General features: G+C 40.6%; 1 protein-coding gene across 2 annotated transcripts in view; it reads left to right on the top strand.

Annotated features, from left to right (window-relative positions):
* Nucleotides 1–17,680, top strand: part of MAN2A1 (mannosidase alpha class 2A member 1) — a 205,422-nt gene that overhangs the window by 44,764 nt on the left and 142,978 nt on the right. For both annotated transcript variants that reach the window (XM_055430247.2, XM_088838425.1), the window contains exon 3: nt 821–965. In XM_055430247.2, the coding sequence (XP_055286222.2) occupies nt 821–965 (145 nt within the window). The remainder of the gene's footprint in view (nt 1–820; nt 966–17,680) is intronic.

Raw genomic sequence — 17,680 nt, 5'->3', positions numbered from 1 at the left:
TTGTTTTCTTGTAATATTTTTTTCCTATTTTTCTCCAAATGGATTTTTATTTAGAAGAAATACTACTTTTGGAATTTAGCAAACATTTGAACACTTAAAAGCTGAATCTCAATTTAAAAAAAATATTTTAAACCTAGCTGACCCTGTTATAGTTTTATTTTTAGTATAAAAAAGGTAAACATACATAAGGTAAATTAAAGACTATCTATAGATCCATTTCCAATCAGATATAGAATTTAAAATATAGGAGACTGGTTATAAAATAGACAAATTATAAAATAATTTTCAGTACTTTGTTTGAAAATGCTAAAATATTTGATCATAATGAAATTTTTTGATAGCCCTTCAGTTCCCATCATTTTCTATTAAGTTGTATTGGAAGTAAAGTATAGGGGAAGATGAATTGAATGAAGTTATTTTATATTAGGAGCAAGAGAGGAACGGGGTTATTTATCAGGTTTACTATGTAGCACAATTTTAACCTTTATTTTAACCCTTTGAATGACAGTTAAATGTGTTCTGCCTTAACTTTAGTTAAGGTCTACAGAAATAGTTTTCATTTTTAAAAATATATATACAGAGTACAGCAACAAGTAGTTTAGAGCAAATATTCCCAACATTAAGTTTATATTAATAATGGTTATACATGATTAACTGGAGAAGGGAACAGCAACCCACTCCAGTATTCTTGCCTGGAGAATTCCATGGACAGAGGAGCCTGCCAAACTGCAGTCCATGGGGTCGTAAAGAGCTGGACACGACTTCCTAACACACATGCACACATGATTGGACTTGACTTTTTTTGTCCTTCTGTTTTTAGATGTTGGATGTTTACAGTCTGATTCCTTTTGACAACCCAGACGGTGGAGTTTGGAAGCAAGGATTTGACATCACTTACAAACCTGATGAGTGGGACACGCAGCCCCTTCACGTCTTCGTGGTACCCCATTCCCATAACGACCCAGGTAACATCTGCACTTCAAAACTCGGGGAGTTATTCAGGCCTTGCAGGCCCAAAGTGTGTTAATGGGAATCAGGTAAACCTACTTTTCAAATTTTTGGGATGTTATTCTCTGACTTTTAACATATTCTGTATGTCAGAGTGTTGTCCTTTTATCAATTTATGGGCCATTCAAAGATAATACTTGTGCAGTATCAAATAGGAATAAACACGAGAAGGTCTTAGCTTTGGGAGATGAAAAGTTACATGCATTTAAGGTAGTGATCGTTCATTTTAGTTACTTCTTAAATATTGTGTGAGAGAATTATTTCATGTCCATAAACTCTGCATTAGAAAATGCAGATTGCTCATGGTAAGGTTTGTATCTTTAAAATATAGAAACAGCATAAAGTGGTTAAGAGCCTTGGTTTCTAGCAGGCACGAGTGTGAGTTCCAACCCCAGCAGTGTTAGACGGCTTTAGGCCAGAGTAAGCTTTTTCCCAGGCAGAGACAGGACACAGGACTCACTTATGGAGTGGAAGGTTAAAGGCACGTTCCGCAGCCCAAGGACAGCTGCTGTCATTGCCATTCATGTTGGGATTCGTTCATGTGACACTGCTTGGTATTTATTGGGGCCAGAGATTTTTCCACCCGAGCTAAAGAGAGGTTGCTAAAATGATAATGGGCAATGTAATTCAGTGTTTACCTTCATTAGTGTGAGGACGCAGGCAGTGAGTGAATGACCCGTGAATTAAGTAGCAGGGGTTTTTGGAATGTACTTCCAAAGACTTCTCTTGAAGGACTGACTGACTTATGCTTCTGTTTGTTATTTTTCTCAGTTTCATTGTTACTATCAGAGGCACCATATTCATTTATTACTTTGCATGATTTTGCTCTCAACATTCATTTTGTCATATTCTTTCCCCCTAGTTTATTTTTATGTATTTCTTTCTAAGACAGTAGAGCTTGTTACTTTATGTCTGGACGTATGATTTGGTGAAGCTTTGCATGTGTATGTTTGCCCACGCACACTGCTTTTAGATGTGAAAGATAGTCTGCAAGATAGAGCTTGAATGCTGAAACGTTTGAATCTCTAGTATACTTCAATATTTAATACGAGAAGAAGTATTTTATATATATATATATGAAATCAATATTGTTCTGAAAATTTGTGATGAGCAGTTACTACACATCAGGTTCTGGTTTGGTTTCCTTGTCTTTGGTCCTAATGTCTTCATCTACCTCTATTTGTCTCATTAACGTTTCCTCTTACGTGTTTTAAGTCATCACCTCAGCAGGTAAAGAATCTGCCTGCAATGCAGGAGACACTGGAGACACAGTTTCTATCCCTCAGTTGGGAAGATCCCCTGGAGGAGGAAATGGCAACCCACTCCAGTGTTCTTGCCTGAAGAATCCCGTGGACAGAGGAGCCTGGCGGCTACAGTACACAGGGTCACAAAGAGTCAGACCCAACTGAGCGACTAAGCATGCAAAAAAGCCTCCACTGTGTAGAGGCTGCAGAGATTCGGGGCCAGCCTGAATGAGGCAGACCTCCAGGTGTCCTTGGGCTTGTTTGTGTACCTATAAAATGGAGGTCATGTAGGCGGAGCAGCATCTTACGCGAGATTGAGTTATAAAGTAAATGCAGAAAGTGATGAAAATCATACCTAATCAAAATTTCTTTTGCTCTTTATTTATACCCACTTGAGCACCAGATTAAATAGTACCTTTGCATTTAGGGGACACATATGAAAGACACTATCTTCATTTATATTTGGATTCACTCATTGAGGTGAGGTGCTCACACTTCACGTATGGGATCTGAGACCGTAGGACTGCAGATTTTTTTTTTTTCTTATAAATCTCATTTACTCTGAAATATCCCTTCATCGAGTGAGATAGTGGCCAGGCTGGCTTTATTTAAATTGTTCTCTCCTCCTCTTTTCTCTGCCATTCATGTATAGTTTAATTTTTGTCACTTAATTGGGTTTGTGATGTGATTCCATTATGTTTCCATAATTCCAAATCCATAATAGGAGTTCCAAGGAATTCCTTATAGGTTTATAAATACACTCACCAGTGTGTTTCACAAGACCTCCTCATGTAAACACAACTCTCCTTCCTTTTTTATTTTTCAGAGACCTTTATTATCTTTTCTGCCTTCGTCAATTTCCACTGATCTCATTTCTTGTTATCCTATAATGTGGGCTCTTAACTGAAATAGTAAAATTTGTAGTTTACCAGGCAGTGTGCCAGATGTTTTATAAACAGTTAATGCTGACAATAACTTTTGAAGGTTAGTGCCACTATTCATGATGAAGGTGCTACCCACTCGCCGAGGTTACACAGGCAGTAAGCGCACCAGAGTACTTCCTGTTGGTTTACCTGGATCGGCCGAGCGGCGGAGAGCGTGGGTCTCTTGTTACACGCTGTCCTCATTGCCTAGCCCAAGAGGCGGCATGTGGTCTTCGCTGAATATGTGTAAAGCCTTCACTGACGCCGCCGTGCCCCGTCACGGCCTTTTCGCACTGCGCACGCGCACACGCTTCGTGCTCGCACGTCAGCACAGATAAAAACTTCCGACGCTCTCCTTACTGGAGGGGAGCTCCTGAGGCCGGCACTTGGTCGTGTTCACCACTGCGCTGTTAACGCCTCACGCAGTGACCAGCGCGCAGTACAGACTCACTCAGTTAAAGGAGCTAGTGAGCAAAGCAGTCCGATTCTGCAGACGCAGACGAAACAGTTGACATATTCTTTGGCCTATACTTTTAACTGCCCTCTTCTTGTCTATTTCCATTCCTTTAAAACATAGCTTCTTTAAAGTGCATTGTATAATTTTGAATACCAATAACATATGATATTAAGCTCTTAAAGGGCAGGGACTGTCTCTGCCTTTTAAACTTTGTCGCATTAAGCTTCCTGTTGCAGTTAGTATGTTGTTCTGTGAGAAGGCATTCTGAATAATTGTTCCTGACTAATAAATGAATCTGTCTGTTGGTATCCTAGCAACCACAGTTGAATCTTTTTGTCTTAGTGAAAGATGTTAATGACCTTTACCCTCAGGCTCTTCTCCACTTGAGTCAAAAGTTATGGTCATACATTTAGCTCTCTAATCCATTTTGAGTTTATTTTGGTGTATGGTGTTAGGAAGTGTTCTACAAAACTCCTAGAGGATAACGTGGGAAAAACACTCTCTGACATAAATCACAGCAGGATCCTCCATGACCCACCTCCCAGAATATTGGAAATAAAAGCAAAAATAAACAAATGGGACCTAATTAAAATCAAAAGCTTCTGCACAGCAAAGGAAACTCTAAGCAAGGTGAAAAGACAGCCTTCAGAATGGGAGAAAATAATAGCAAATGAAGCAACTGATAAAGGTTTAATCTTCAAAATATACAAGCAGCTCCTGCAGCTCAATTCCAGAAAACTAAGTGACCCAATCAAAAAATGGGCCAAAGAACTAAACAGACATTTCTCCAAAGAAGACATAAAGATGGCTAACAAACACATGAAGAAATGCTCAACATCCCTCATAATCAGAGAAATGCAAATCAAAACCACAGTGAGATCCCATTTCACACCAGTCAGAATGGCTGCTATCCAAAAGTCTACATGCAATAAATGCTGGAGAGGGTGTGGAGAAAAGGGAACCCTCTTACACTGTTGGTGGGAATGCAAACTAGTACAGCCACTATGGAGAACAGTGTGGAGATTCCTCAAAAAACTGGAAATAGAACTGCCATATGATCCAGCAATCGCACTCCTGGGCATACACGCCGAGGAAACCAGAATTGAAAGAGACACATGTACTCCAATGTTCATTGCAGCACTGTTTATAATAGCCAGGACATGGAAGCAACCTAGATGTCCATCTGCAGATGAATGGATAAGAAAGCTTTGGTACATATACACAATGGAGTATTTTTCAGCCATCAGAAAGAATGCATTTGAATCAGTTTTAATGAGGTGGATGAAATTGGAGCCTATTATACAGAGTGAAGTAAGCCAGAAAGAAGAACATCAATACAGTATACTAACGCATGTATATGGAATTTAGAAAGATGGTAACCTGAAGCCTGTATACGAGACTGCAAAAGAGACACAGGCATATAGAACAGTCTTTGGGACCCTGTGGGAGAGGGTGAAGGTGGGATGATTGGGGAGAATGGCATTGTAGCATGTATATTATCATAAGTGACCAGTCCAGGTTCGACGCATGATACAGGATGCTTGGGGCTGGTGCACGGGGATGACGTGGAGGGAGGATATGGGGAAGAGGGAGGTGGGAGGGGGGTTCAAGAAAGAGAACACATGTACACCCGGGGCGGATTCATGTCAATGTATGGCAAAACCAACCAATATATTAATGTAAGGTAATTTGCCTCCAATAAAATAAATTATGGTCAGAAACAGACCTTTTAAAACTAAAGCAAGTTTGGCTATCAAGCACAATGATGGAGAAAAGAAGCTGCTGACTTAATTTTCATTGCTCCTTAACAAAAACAGAATTTAGATAACTAAATTATTCTGTAAAAAACTGACTCATTCAGGTCATGAAAAACCACTCTTTCAGTAGAGGAAAAGAGATGAGTATGTACACATACATTCCAAGTTAAAGTGTGACTCTGTGATGGGAAATATTTGTGTAGTACTCCTAAATGAATGTGCAGTTTACTTGGAAATGAAATTTATAGAGAGTTTTTCCTTTACTGCAGCAACAATTTAAAACAAACTTTAGCCCAGTAGTTGGTTTCATCAGTGCAGTTTTGTCTGTTGGGGATAGAAATATTTGAAATAAATTTTTAGGAAATTCCTATATTAAGTCATCATACTTAAAAAATTATGTTGCTGCATTTTTGTGTGTGGAGATATTTTTCTTTTTGGATTGAATTGAAAAGCTACATTTCAAATTATATATTAATAAAATTTCTAACTATGTCTTTTTCCAGTACATAAGGACGTATAACAATTATTATGTACTATTTTATATGGTTTACATGAGTTAAACTTGGAAAGGAATTAAGTAAATGCTGATAATTGTGTACTGTTATGCTTTTGAAAAGTTTTGAATCATAGACCATGAAATTAAATGTTAGTTGATTGATACATGTTCATGTTGTATTTAATAAGCTGATTAAAGCACCATTCAGTTCAGTTCGGTTCAGTCGCTCAGTCGTGTCCAAGTCTCCGCGACCCCATGAATCACAGCACGCCAGGCCTCCCTGTCTATCATCAACTCCCGGAGTTCACTCAAACTCATGTCCACAGAGTCGGTGATGCCATCCAGCCATCTCATTCTCGGTCGTCCCCTTCTCCTCCCGCCCCCAACCTTTCCTAGCAACCAGTCCATTCTAAAGGAGATCAATCCTGGGTATTCATTGGAGGGACTTATGCTAAAGCTGAAATTGCAATACTTTGGCCACCTCATGCGACAAGTTGACTCACTGGAAAAAAAAGCACCATTACAGCACCTTTATACCTACAATCTTAATTCTTTGCTTCCTGCTAGTTAACTGTGGAAATAGTTAATTTTCCTTCAAAGGAAAAAAGTGTGTAGAGAGAAGATAAGGTATACTAAATGAAACATTGGACAGCATGTTGCTAGTTAGCAGTTTGTAAAATGAACGTTAGAAAACAATCCCCCCATGTGGTGTGACTCCAAAACAGAAGGAAGATCTGGGCCCAAGAGTCACACTGGAAAATAATTTTCTTTCATGAGTTTTCAATTCTTTTGCAGAATTTTTGACTCAAATGAGTGTTTAGGATTTTCAGCCTTTTTCTTTTTTGAAAATTAAGAGAACAATTTTTGCATTTCGTATTATATGATAATTTGAAATGAATTTGCTTATGTATCCTTATTCTTAAAAAGTCTGTGGAAAGGAAAAACGTGAGGACGTCACAGTGTAATGTTATTTCCCAGCTCTTCTGTTCAAATACTGTTAAGCACAGCCCGGAGAGAACAGTTCTGGTTTCTCCATAGGTGAGTGAACGTCCATGCAGGCGAAAGGCCATGGGGCCAGAGCTCAGGCTGCTGGAGGAGACCGCCAGGTGGAAGGAGGCGGTCGGGAGAAGGCGAGCTTTGTCCGTGGCAGCAGTGGGGAGCGCATTGCTTTTCTGTTTAGTTACTGTGGGGTAAAGTGAGCTCCTTGGTTTTGGCTGCTGTGCGGGGAATTTGAGTTTCCGGAGGTTAGACACGATGACCTTCCTTACCCCTCTTGCCTCAGGGAGTGGTGGGTACGCGTTAGAGCAACCTGTCCTGCAACCCTGGAAAGCGGTGAGTTCAAATCCCACTTCCCAGGTGAGGGCAGTGAGGCTCGACGAAGTGTGGTTGTTTGTTCAAAGGTAAGCAGTTATAACGTGGCAGAGGATGGTGGTTTGGAGCTCAGATTTGCCTGATTCTAAGCCCCATATTCTTTCCATTTACTGTACTGCCTCTTAAGATACTTTGTTTAGTTCACATGACGCTGGTATTTCTTTTCTTCTTGCTTTATGGGCATTGGCTAATTTAGCACATTTATCTGAACTTTGGTTTGTTAATAGAGTTGCCAGAGTTAGCTGGGGAAAGAGAAAACAACAGGCTGCTCGTTTACATTTTAACTTTCTGTAAACAGTGTATGAGTTTTACATGTGTGGCAAGTATATGGTACACGCTTACACTAAATGTTTATTATTTATCTGAAGCTCAAATTTAACCTGTCACCCTGTATTTTATCTGGCACTCTTAAATGTTAAGAACTTTGGCATTTGTTTTTAAGAGATCTCTAGAATTGGTATATTGATACTCCTTTTTAAAGGGAAAAAAGATGGTTTTGGCTCTCACTAAACTGTGTTCCTTAGGAGCACAAATGTTAGGTAGTGCCTGAAATGTCATTAAACATCTTCCAGTTACCCTGTTTTGATTATTTTTGTCCGTCTTCAATCCTGGGTGCTTCAGAGCTCACCACTATGCTGGCTATACAACTAACTGCTGGTATAGTGGAAACTTACCATGTTCCAGGCACTGTTCTAGGTATTGTGTGTGTGTGTGTGTGTGTGAGTTGCTCAGTCGTGTCTGACTCTTGTGACCCCATGGACTGTAGCCCTCTAGGCTCCTCTGTCCATGGGATTCTCCAGGCAAGTCTTGGAGTGGGTTGCTATTTCCTGCTCCGGGAATCTTCCCGACCCAGGGGTGAACCCCGATCTCCTGCATTGCAGGCGGATGCTTTACTGTCTGAGCCACATTTTGAATCCATCAATCCTGTCAGCGACTTTATGATAAAAATCGTGTTTTCACCCTCATTTCACAGATGAAAAAACAAAACAAAGGGAGACAGAGAAGAGGACAAGTAATGTGTCTGTGGCTGAGTTTGAACCCAACTCATCTGGGTCTGGAATCAGAATTCATAACTATTTTTTAATATTGCCTCTTGCCGGTAATACTTCTGAAACCACAAAAAGAGCTTCTAGGAAGAATGTCTTTAAATTTTTCTGAGCCCAGTGTCATCTATTTAGTATTGTTAATCGCATGAGACATCTTAGTGACCGTTGCTGAAGCAGACACCTCACTGCACTGTATGCTGTCCTTCCTTTTCTTCTGTCCTTAAAGAAACAGATGGCTTAATCCTTAATTATTACATTACTACACGAGATGGTGAGTGATTTTTCTCATGGCTACGTATCTTACAATTGGAAAGAGATTGAGACACAGTATTTTCCAGCACTTAAATGATTTATTCTAGAAACGTTGATAATTTGCCCAGTATTGGCTTGCTCATAAGGCTGAGTTAGTAGACTGCTCACATGTGCTAAGAGTAATGCCCCCATAGGAATACGCGTGTCTCTCATAGATACTTTTCATTATTTCAAATGACCAAACTTTGTTTGGACAGGACTTACTAGTCTGGAAGTGTCCTCATTTGTTGCAGATAAATACTCATGGATGAAGTTCTTAACACGGGAGGGAAGTAACACAGTGAAGAACAGATTTAGAAACTATTTTGGAGGGTGATCGCACAGTTGCAAGTGTCAGGTATCAAGGTATGCAGGTCTTTTAAAGGGCATTTAGAAAAGCAATACAGTAAGGGGTCACATTTGGTCATTACACAGCTGCAATGAGAACCAAATCCTGCTGTCCTGATAGTGATGCAAATGGATTCTTGTGGTGTTGGGTGGAATTGCCAGTGACAGCATCTTACATAGGTTAAAACAATGCTGTATCTCAAACAGGTTAATGGAGGTGAAGTTGATATGTTTTAAGAACTATTGGATGATACAGAATCACCTGGCAAAAAGGTTGGGTTATTTTGGATCTGAGTTCAAAAGCATTTAGACGAATCAGTAGGTTTGTCAGTTTTCAAAGACAGCTTCATTTTTGACTCTGCTTCTACTGTCTTCTAAAACGTAATTACTCAATTCCCTTCACTGTGCCTTCTTGGCCTCTAATTTCCTGTATTTGTTGTTTCCACTGAGGTCCATTACCATATTTAGCAGAATAATTGCAGTGGCCTCATGTCTTGTTTTTCTCCTATTTTACCTTGTTCAGTTCAGTTCAGTTTCTCAGTCGTGTCCGACTCTTTGTGACCACATGAATCGCAGCACGCCAGTCCTCCCTGTCCATCACCACCTCCCAGAGTTCACTTAAACTCATGTGCATCGAGTTGGTGATGCCATCCAGCCATCTCATCCTCTGTCGTCCCCTTCTCCTGCCCCCAATCCCTCCAATGAACACCCAGGACTGGTCTCGTTTAGGATGGACTGGTTGGATCTCCTTGCAGTCCAAGGGACTCTCAAGAGTCTTCCAGCACCGCAGTTCAAAAGCATCAGTTCTTCAGCCATCAGCTTTTTTCACAGTCCAACTCTCACATCCATACATGACCACTGCCTTAACTAGACAGACTTTGTTGGCAAAGTAATGTCTCTGCTTTTTAATATACTATCTAGGTTGGTCATAACTTTCCTTTCAAGGAGTAAGCGTCTTTTAATTTCATGGCTGCAGTCACCATCTGCAGTGATTTTGGAGCCCAAGAAAAAAATCTGACACTGTTTCCACTGTTTCTCGATCTGTTTCCCATGAAGTGGTGGGACTGGATGCCATGATCTTAGTTTTCTGAATGGTGAGCTTTAAGCCAACTTTTTCACTCTCCTCTTTCACTTTCATCAAGAGGCTTTTTAGTTCCTCTTCATTTTCTGCCATAAGGGTGGTGTCATCTGCATATCTGAGGTTATTGATATTTCTCCCAGCAATCTTGATTCCAGCTTGTGCTTCTTCCAGCCCAGCGTTTCTCATGATGTACTCTGCATAGAAGTTAAATATACAGCCTTGACATACTCCTTTTCCTATTTGGAACCAGTCTGTTGTTCCATGTCCAGTTCTAGCTGTTGCTTCCTGACCTGCATAGAGGTTGCTCAAGAGGCAGGTCAGGTGGTGTGGTAGTCCCGTCTCTTTCAGAATTTTCCACAGTTTATTGTGATCCACACAGTCAAAGGCTTTGACATAGTCAATAAAGCAGAAATAGATGTCTTTCTGGAACTCTCTTGCTTTCTCCATGATCCAACGGATGCTGGCAATTTGATCTCTGGTTCCTCTGCCTTTTCTAAAACCAGCTTGAACATCTGGAAGTTCACGGATCACAAACTGCTGAGGCCTGTCTTGGAGAATTTTTAGTATTACTTTAGTAGTGTGTGAGATGACTATAATTGTGCAGTAGCTTGAACATTCTTTGGCATTGCCTTTTTTTGGGATTGGAGTAAAACTGACCTTTTCCAGTCCTGTGGCCACTGCTGAGTTTTCCAAATTTGCTAGCACATTGAGTGCAACACTTTCACAGCATCATCTTTCAGGATTTGAAATAGCTCAACTGGAATTCCATCACCTCCACAAGCTTTGTTTGTTGTGATGCTTTCTAAGGCCTGCTTGTCTTCACATTCCAGGATGTCTGGCTCTGGGTGTGTGACCACACCATCGTGATTATCTGGGTCATGAAGATCTTTTTTGTACAGTTCTTCTGTGTATTCCTGCCACCTCTTCTTAATATCTTCTGCTTCTGTTAGGTCCATACCATTTCTGTCCTTTATCAAGCCCATCTTTGCATGATATGTTCCCTTGGAATCTCTAATTTTCTTGAAGAGACCTCTAGTCTTTCCCATTCTGTTGTTTTCCTCTATTTCTTTGCATTGATCGCTGAGGAAGGCTTTCTTATCTCTCCTTGCTATTCTTTGGAACTCTGCATTCAGATGCTTATATCTTTCCTTTTCTTCTTTGCTTTTCGCTTCTCTTCTTTTCACAGCTATTTGTAAGGCCTCCTCAGACAGCCATTTTGCCTTTTTCCATTTCTTTTCCATGGGGATGGTCTTGGTCGCTGTCTCCTGTACAATGTCACGAACCTCCGTCCAGAGTTCATCAGGCACTCTATCTATCAGATCTAGTCCCTTAAATCTATTTCTCACTTCCACTGTATAATCATAAGGGATTTGATTTAGGTCATATCCGAATGATCTAGTGGTTTTCCCTACTTTGTTCAATTTCAGTCTGAATTTGGCAATAAGGAGTTCATGTTCTGAGCCACAGTCAGCTCCCAATCTTGTTTTTCCATTTTTGGCTGCAAATAATATAATCAATCTGATTTCAGTGTTGACGATCTGGTGATGTCCATGTGTAGAGTCTTCTCTTGTGTTGTTGGAAGAGGGTGTTTGCTGTGTCCAGTGCATTCTCGTGGGAAAACTCTATTAACCTTTTTTAACCTCTATTAACTCTATTAACATCTATTAACCCTGCTTCATTGCGTATTCCAAGGCCAAATTTGCCTGTTACTCCAGGTGTTTCTTGACTTCCTACTTTTGCATTCCAGTCCCCTATAAGGAAAAGGACATCTTTTTTGGGTGTTAGTTCTAAAAGGGCTTTCAGGTGTTCGTAGAACCGTTCAACTTCAGCTTCTTCAACATTCCTGGTTGGGCCATAGGCTTGGATCACCGTGATATTGAATGGTTTGCCTTGGAAATGAACAGAGACCATTCTGTCGTTTTTGAGATTGCATCCAAGTACTGTATTTCGGACTCTTGTTGACCATGATGGCTACGACATTTCTTCTAAGGGATTCCTGCCCACAGTAGTAGATACAGTGGTCATCTGAGTTAAATTCACCCATTCCAGTTCATTTTAGTTCACTGACTCCTAGAATGTCTACGTTCACTCTTGCCGTCTCCTGTTTGACCACTTCCAATTTGCCTTGATTCATGGACCTAACATTCTAGGTTCCTATGCAATATTGCTCTTTACAGCACCGGACCTTGCCTCTATCACTGGTCACATCCACCACTGGGTATTGTTTTTGCTTTGGCTCCATCCCTTCCCTCTTTCTGGAGTTACTTCTCCACTGATCTCCAGCAGCATCCTGGGCACCTACCGACCTGGGGAATTCCTCATTCAGTATCCTATCATTTTGCCTGTTCATGGGGTTCTCAAGGCAAGTATACTGAAGTGGTTTGCCATTCCCTTCTCCAGTGGACCACATTCTGTCAGGCTTCTCCACCATGACCCGCCTGTCTTGGGTGGCCCTACACGGCATGGCTTAGTTTCTTTGAGTTAGACAGGGCTGTGATCAGATCGGCTAGTTTTCTGTGATAATGGTTTCAGGGTGTCTGCCCTTTCGGAACACCTACCGTTTCACTTGGATTTCTCCTACCTTGGATGTGGGGTATCTCTTCACGGCTGCTCCAGCAAAGCACAGCTGCTGCTCCTTACCTTGCTCGAGGTCACGCCTCCTGACCTTGAATGTGGAGTAGCTCCTCTCGGCCCTCCTGCGCCTGCTCAGCTACTGCTCCTCGGGCGTGCGGTAGCTCCTCTAGGCCAGCCGTGGTCCGTCGCAGCCGGCGTGCTTCTTCGCAGTCCGTTTTACCTTGTTAGTTTATCCTTTACACTCACAGTACAGATAGTTTTGAAAGCCGAGCTCAGAAAACCTTAACTTACTGCCTTCTAAGTTTTTGGTGAGAAACAAGGATGGTTTAGAAGATTTTCAGTAATCTGATCTCACTTTTATTCCTTCCGTATCTTACCATATTCCCACTGTGTAAGGTGCAGTGAGGCCATACCCAGCTGCCTTCTGCTCCTTGAATGTGACATATCATTTCATGGCTTAGCGTCTTTTCCGTCTTCTCCTGCCTCTATTTGGAATTTCCCCCTTTTCTCTCTAACCAAATGACATCTAATCTGAGAATCTCTCCTATTCTTTTAATAGGAACTTAGCATTTCTTTATTCCCACAGCATTTTGTTTATATTTTCACTGTAAAATGTTTTCATTCAACTTAACTTTATTGCTTTGTCATTATTAGATGCCTGGATTGTGTTTTAATGAATAAACCAGAACAGAAAGTTAATTAGAACTCTTTCACAGTTTATCAGGGGGGAAAGTCAGTTTATTTTATACTAGAAATACTGGAATTAAAATTAATCAGCATGTGAGTTATGGTAACATCAGTTAAAGTTGTTTGTATCCCCTTAAGTGTAGTATTGGATGTTGCAGTTGAACATTGGAAGGTTTGACAAGTCATGTAAGAAACTTGTTGATCATTTGTTAATATGGAATAACTTAATTACTAAAATAAAGGAGCTTTCTTTTTTAATGAACTCTGCTTGTATTTTTCAATTTGAAAATATTATGTTAAAATGGAAATAACTTGAAGCATGTTGGATTTTTTTCAGTGTTTATTATCTGGATATATTTTTGACTCAATCTTTTTATGTTTTCTTAACAGTTGGTACCTACTTGAGTGGAATTAATGTGCTCATTAAAAAGTCATTATTGTACCAATTAAAGCCATAACAGTGATTTGAGGGGCATGCCTTCTTCCGGATGTGTGTGCTTTAAATCATCTTAGGGCTGACAGAGCCTTTATAAATATAAAATCGAAAGTTAGAGATACTGTTCAAAGATTATTAGGTTAGTGTCAGGACCGTGAACATAATGGAGCTAATAGTATGTGGTGTCTTTGACCTTTGGTTTCATTTTCAGTTGAAGTAGTCAATTTGCATTTTTTACTCCACGTGCATTTTTTTCCTAGTTCTTTTGCCCATACAGTTCATTCATCTATCAAGTACTTACTGACCTTTTGCTGTTGTGGACTGTATGTACCAGGTGATCGAGTCATGAGAATTGACTTGTTTGAAGTTCAGCTAGTAGCATTTATCTAGGCTCGCTTCTAAAACTTGCATGACCTGGGGCAAAAGTACATGGAGGCCCTCAAACACTGTGTCTAAACATTTAAACGTTATAAATCAAACTAATACATTGCTAAATAAAATAGATCTTTTCCTGTTGCCTTAGGATATCATAGCTCAGTGATCTGAAAGGGCAAGTGAGGGTTTAGAGCACTTGGGCTCCAGCATTAGCCTCTGGGCAGCCCGGCCCTGCCTGAACCCAGGAGGGTGCTTCTTGCAGACACCCCAGCCCTCTTCCCACACCCCTGCAAACTGCACCTCCTGGCTACTGCCAGGCTAGTGGCCACCTGCAGGTTCACCTGTTCTGGCAGGGACAGCCTAGTAGAAGGCCCTGGGAGGCTCAAGAAGCTGGCTGTGGGATGATCAGACACGGATTTCTGAGACCTGGGGTCTCAGAAGGGCAGGGCTGTGTGGTGCAGACGGTGGGTGGGCACGGCCTCTGCCTGGTGGTTTGTCTTGTGGAAAGGGTGGGCTCAGAGGAGGAGCAGGGAGACCCCAGGGGTCCAGCACGCAGGGCAGGCACTCCTGCCCAGGCCCCTGCGTGGTCCTGTGCGTGCCCTCCACCAGACAGACGAAGCACTCCTCAGACGCTCAGATCCCATAAGCCTGCAGACTGTAAGCTCGATCAGAAGTCAACAATTTAAAAAATAAATTGTGTTTTGTTAGTGAACAGTTATTAGGTGTGTATTTGTTTATGATTAAGAATAAGCAATAGTTTTCAACTATGTTATTTTTATATTTTAGAAATTAAAATTTTTTTCTGAAAGAATAGTGATAGTGACTTTGGAATTAAGATGGCTGAATAAAACTTCTAATTGTGTACTCTTTGTTTTTAACATTTCCCCACTTACTTAAAATAGTGATCAGGTGTTTTATGGGTGATGGTGTTGTTAGAATGAAAAAGGGTAAATTGAAAGGTATTCTTAATGCTGTTCTAGCCCTGTTTCAATTTCTAAGTATATTCAAGGGAAAGAAAAAGGCTGTGAATTGACCATTTAAGTAAATCAGTTTGCATCTGAATGTCCCAAGATTATTAAATCTCGACATAGGAATGTAATTTTATATCACAAAAATTCATCCCATACAACTTTTTATAAAATGCTATCTTTGTGATTGGTCTCATGTTAATATACAGTTGGAGATTTACAGTAATTTAGAAAAAGAAAGAGTCAATTCAGTGTAAAAGGGAATACTTGATTACTCTATTGTATAAGAGCAATAAAAGCTAATTTACTGTTACATTACTCAGTACTGAAAACGGCAAGAGGCTATCTTTCTGTTCATTCTACATTAGTTGTGCTGCATTGTAGTGATATTCGTGTCTATTACAAATGAGCTTTATGGGCGCCTTCTAAGTTGACATCTCTGAGCTTGTCTTATGGCTCACATAAATGTCTTTGACGTACTGTCTGCATGATTGTTGAAGGGCGAGTGAAGTGCTGAGGCAGAATGGGTTAATCAGTCACTGTGAGTCCTTTATGAACACCCCCTGATAGACTGTTCTTTGAAGTGGCCTGAGTTCATCACAGAGTATAACTGATGAAAATAAGTATATTTTTAAAAAGCCTGTAATTTATTAAACTTCATAAAGACTAATTCTTCTAAATTTGCCTCTTATGCTGGTATTTTATTATTAAATTAATTTCAGAGTCATTTCACTGTTCGTAGTTCTTTTCTTTAATTGAGTTTATAAGCCGAATAATTGGGATTAATTTTAACTTTTGTTAAAATTTAGGTAGAAAATGGTAGATGTGATGTCTTTGTTGCTCTCTCAGTCGTGTCTGACTCCTCGCAACCCCGTGGACCGCAGCACGCCAGGCCTCCCTGTACTTCATCATCTCCTGGAGTCTGCTCAAACTCATGTCCATTGAGTTGGTGATAAAACCCAACCATCTCGTCCTCTGTCGTCCCCTTCTCCTCCTGCCTTCAGTCTTTCCCAGCATCAGTGTCTTTTCCAGTGAGTTGGCTCTTCGCATCAGGTGGCCAAAGTATTGGAGCTGCAGCTTCAGCATCAATCCTTCCAATGAATATTCAGGGTTGTTTCCTTTAGAATTGACTGGTTTTGATCTCCTTGCAGTTCAAGGGACTCTCAAGGGTCTTCTGGAATCTTAACCACTGGACTACCAGGGAAGTTCCCTTTGGCCTCCACTGTTAATTCTACCACATTTGCAGTGACTTCCTCTGCTAAAGTCTTGAACCCCTGAAATTATTCATGAAGATTGGAGTCAATATGTTCCAAAATCCTGTTGCATTGATATTTTGACCTCTTCCCATGAATTGCAGATGTTAATAATGGCATCTAAAATGGTCAATTTTTTCCAGTTTTTCAATTGACTTGGCTGTGACCCATCAGAGAAATCACCATCTATCGATGACAGCTATATAGTCTTACAAAAGGTATTTCTTAAAGCATAAGACTTGAAAGTCAAAATTAGAACTTGCTCCATGAGCTGTATGAGTGGACATGAAACCACTGTGGATGTTGTTGTGTATCTTCATCAGAGATCCTGCGTGACCAGCTGACCATTGCTAAGAAGCAGTACTGTTTTGAAAGGAATCTTTTTTTCTGAGGTAGAAGATTTCAGTAACGGGCTTAAAATATTCAGTACATGCTATGGTAAACATACGTGCTGTTATCCAAGCTTTGCTCTTCCATTTATAGAGCACAGGCAGAATAGATTTGCATAATTCTTAAGGGCCCTTGAACTTTTGGAATGGTAAATGAGCACTGACTTTAACTTCAAGTCACCAGCTACATTATCCCCTAACAAGCCAGTCAGCTTGTCCTGTGGGGCTTTGCAGCCTGGCATTGATTTCTCTTTTCTAGCTAAGAAAGCCTGAGATGGCATCTTCCTCCATTAGAATGCTCTTTCATCTACTTGCAAATCTCTTGTTTAATGTGGCCACCTTCACTCAGGATCTTAGCTAGATTTTTCTGGACAATTTGCTCAGCTTCTGCATTAGCACTCGCTGATTTCCTTGCTGTTGCGATTGTATGTTATGGAGATGGCTTCTTTCTTTGAACCTCATGAAATCAGCCTCTGCTAGCTTCAGACTTTTCTTCTTTATCTTCTTCAACTCTCTCAGCCTTCATAGAACTGCAGAGAGTTAGGCCTTGGTCCAGGTTTGGCTTTGACTTAAGAGAATGTGTTACCGGTTTGATCTTCTGTCCAGACCACTAAAACTTTCTCCATATCAGCAATAAGGCTGTTTAGCTTTTTATCGTTCATGTGTTCATTGGAGTAGTGGTTTTCATTTCCTGTAAGAACTTTTCCTTTGCATTCATCGCTTGGCTCTTTCAGAGCAATTCATCTAGCTTTTGGCCATCTTGGCTTTCAGCATGCCTTCCTTCCTAAGGTTTATCATTTCTAGCTTCTGATTCAAAGTGAGAGACATGGGGCTCTTCCTTTGACTTGAACACTTAAGAGGTCATTGTGGGGCTGTTATTGGTCTGCTTTCACTTTTATTTTCTTTCAGGGATAGGGAGGCTGGAGGAGAGGGGGAGGTGAAGAATGGCCCTTAGAGCAGTCAGAACATTCAGTCC

Source organism: Moschus berezovskii, chromosome 8 (assembly GCF_049115385.1).
Source record: "Moschus berezovskii isolate FMDL1 chromosome 8, NW_MosBer_1.0, whole genome shotgun sequence".
Classification (NCBI taxonomy): Eukaryota; Metazoa; Chordata; class Mammalia; order Artiodactyla; family Moschidae; genus Moschus; species Moschus berezovskii.
Note: the sequence above shows the minus strand (reverse complement) of the source record. Positions and strands in the feature narration are given on the sequence as shown.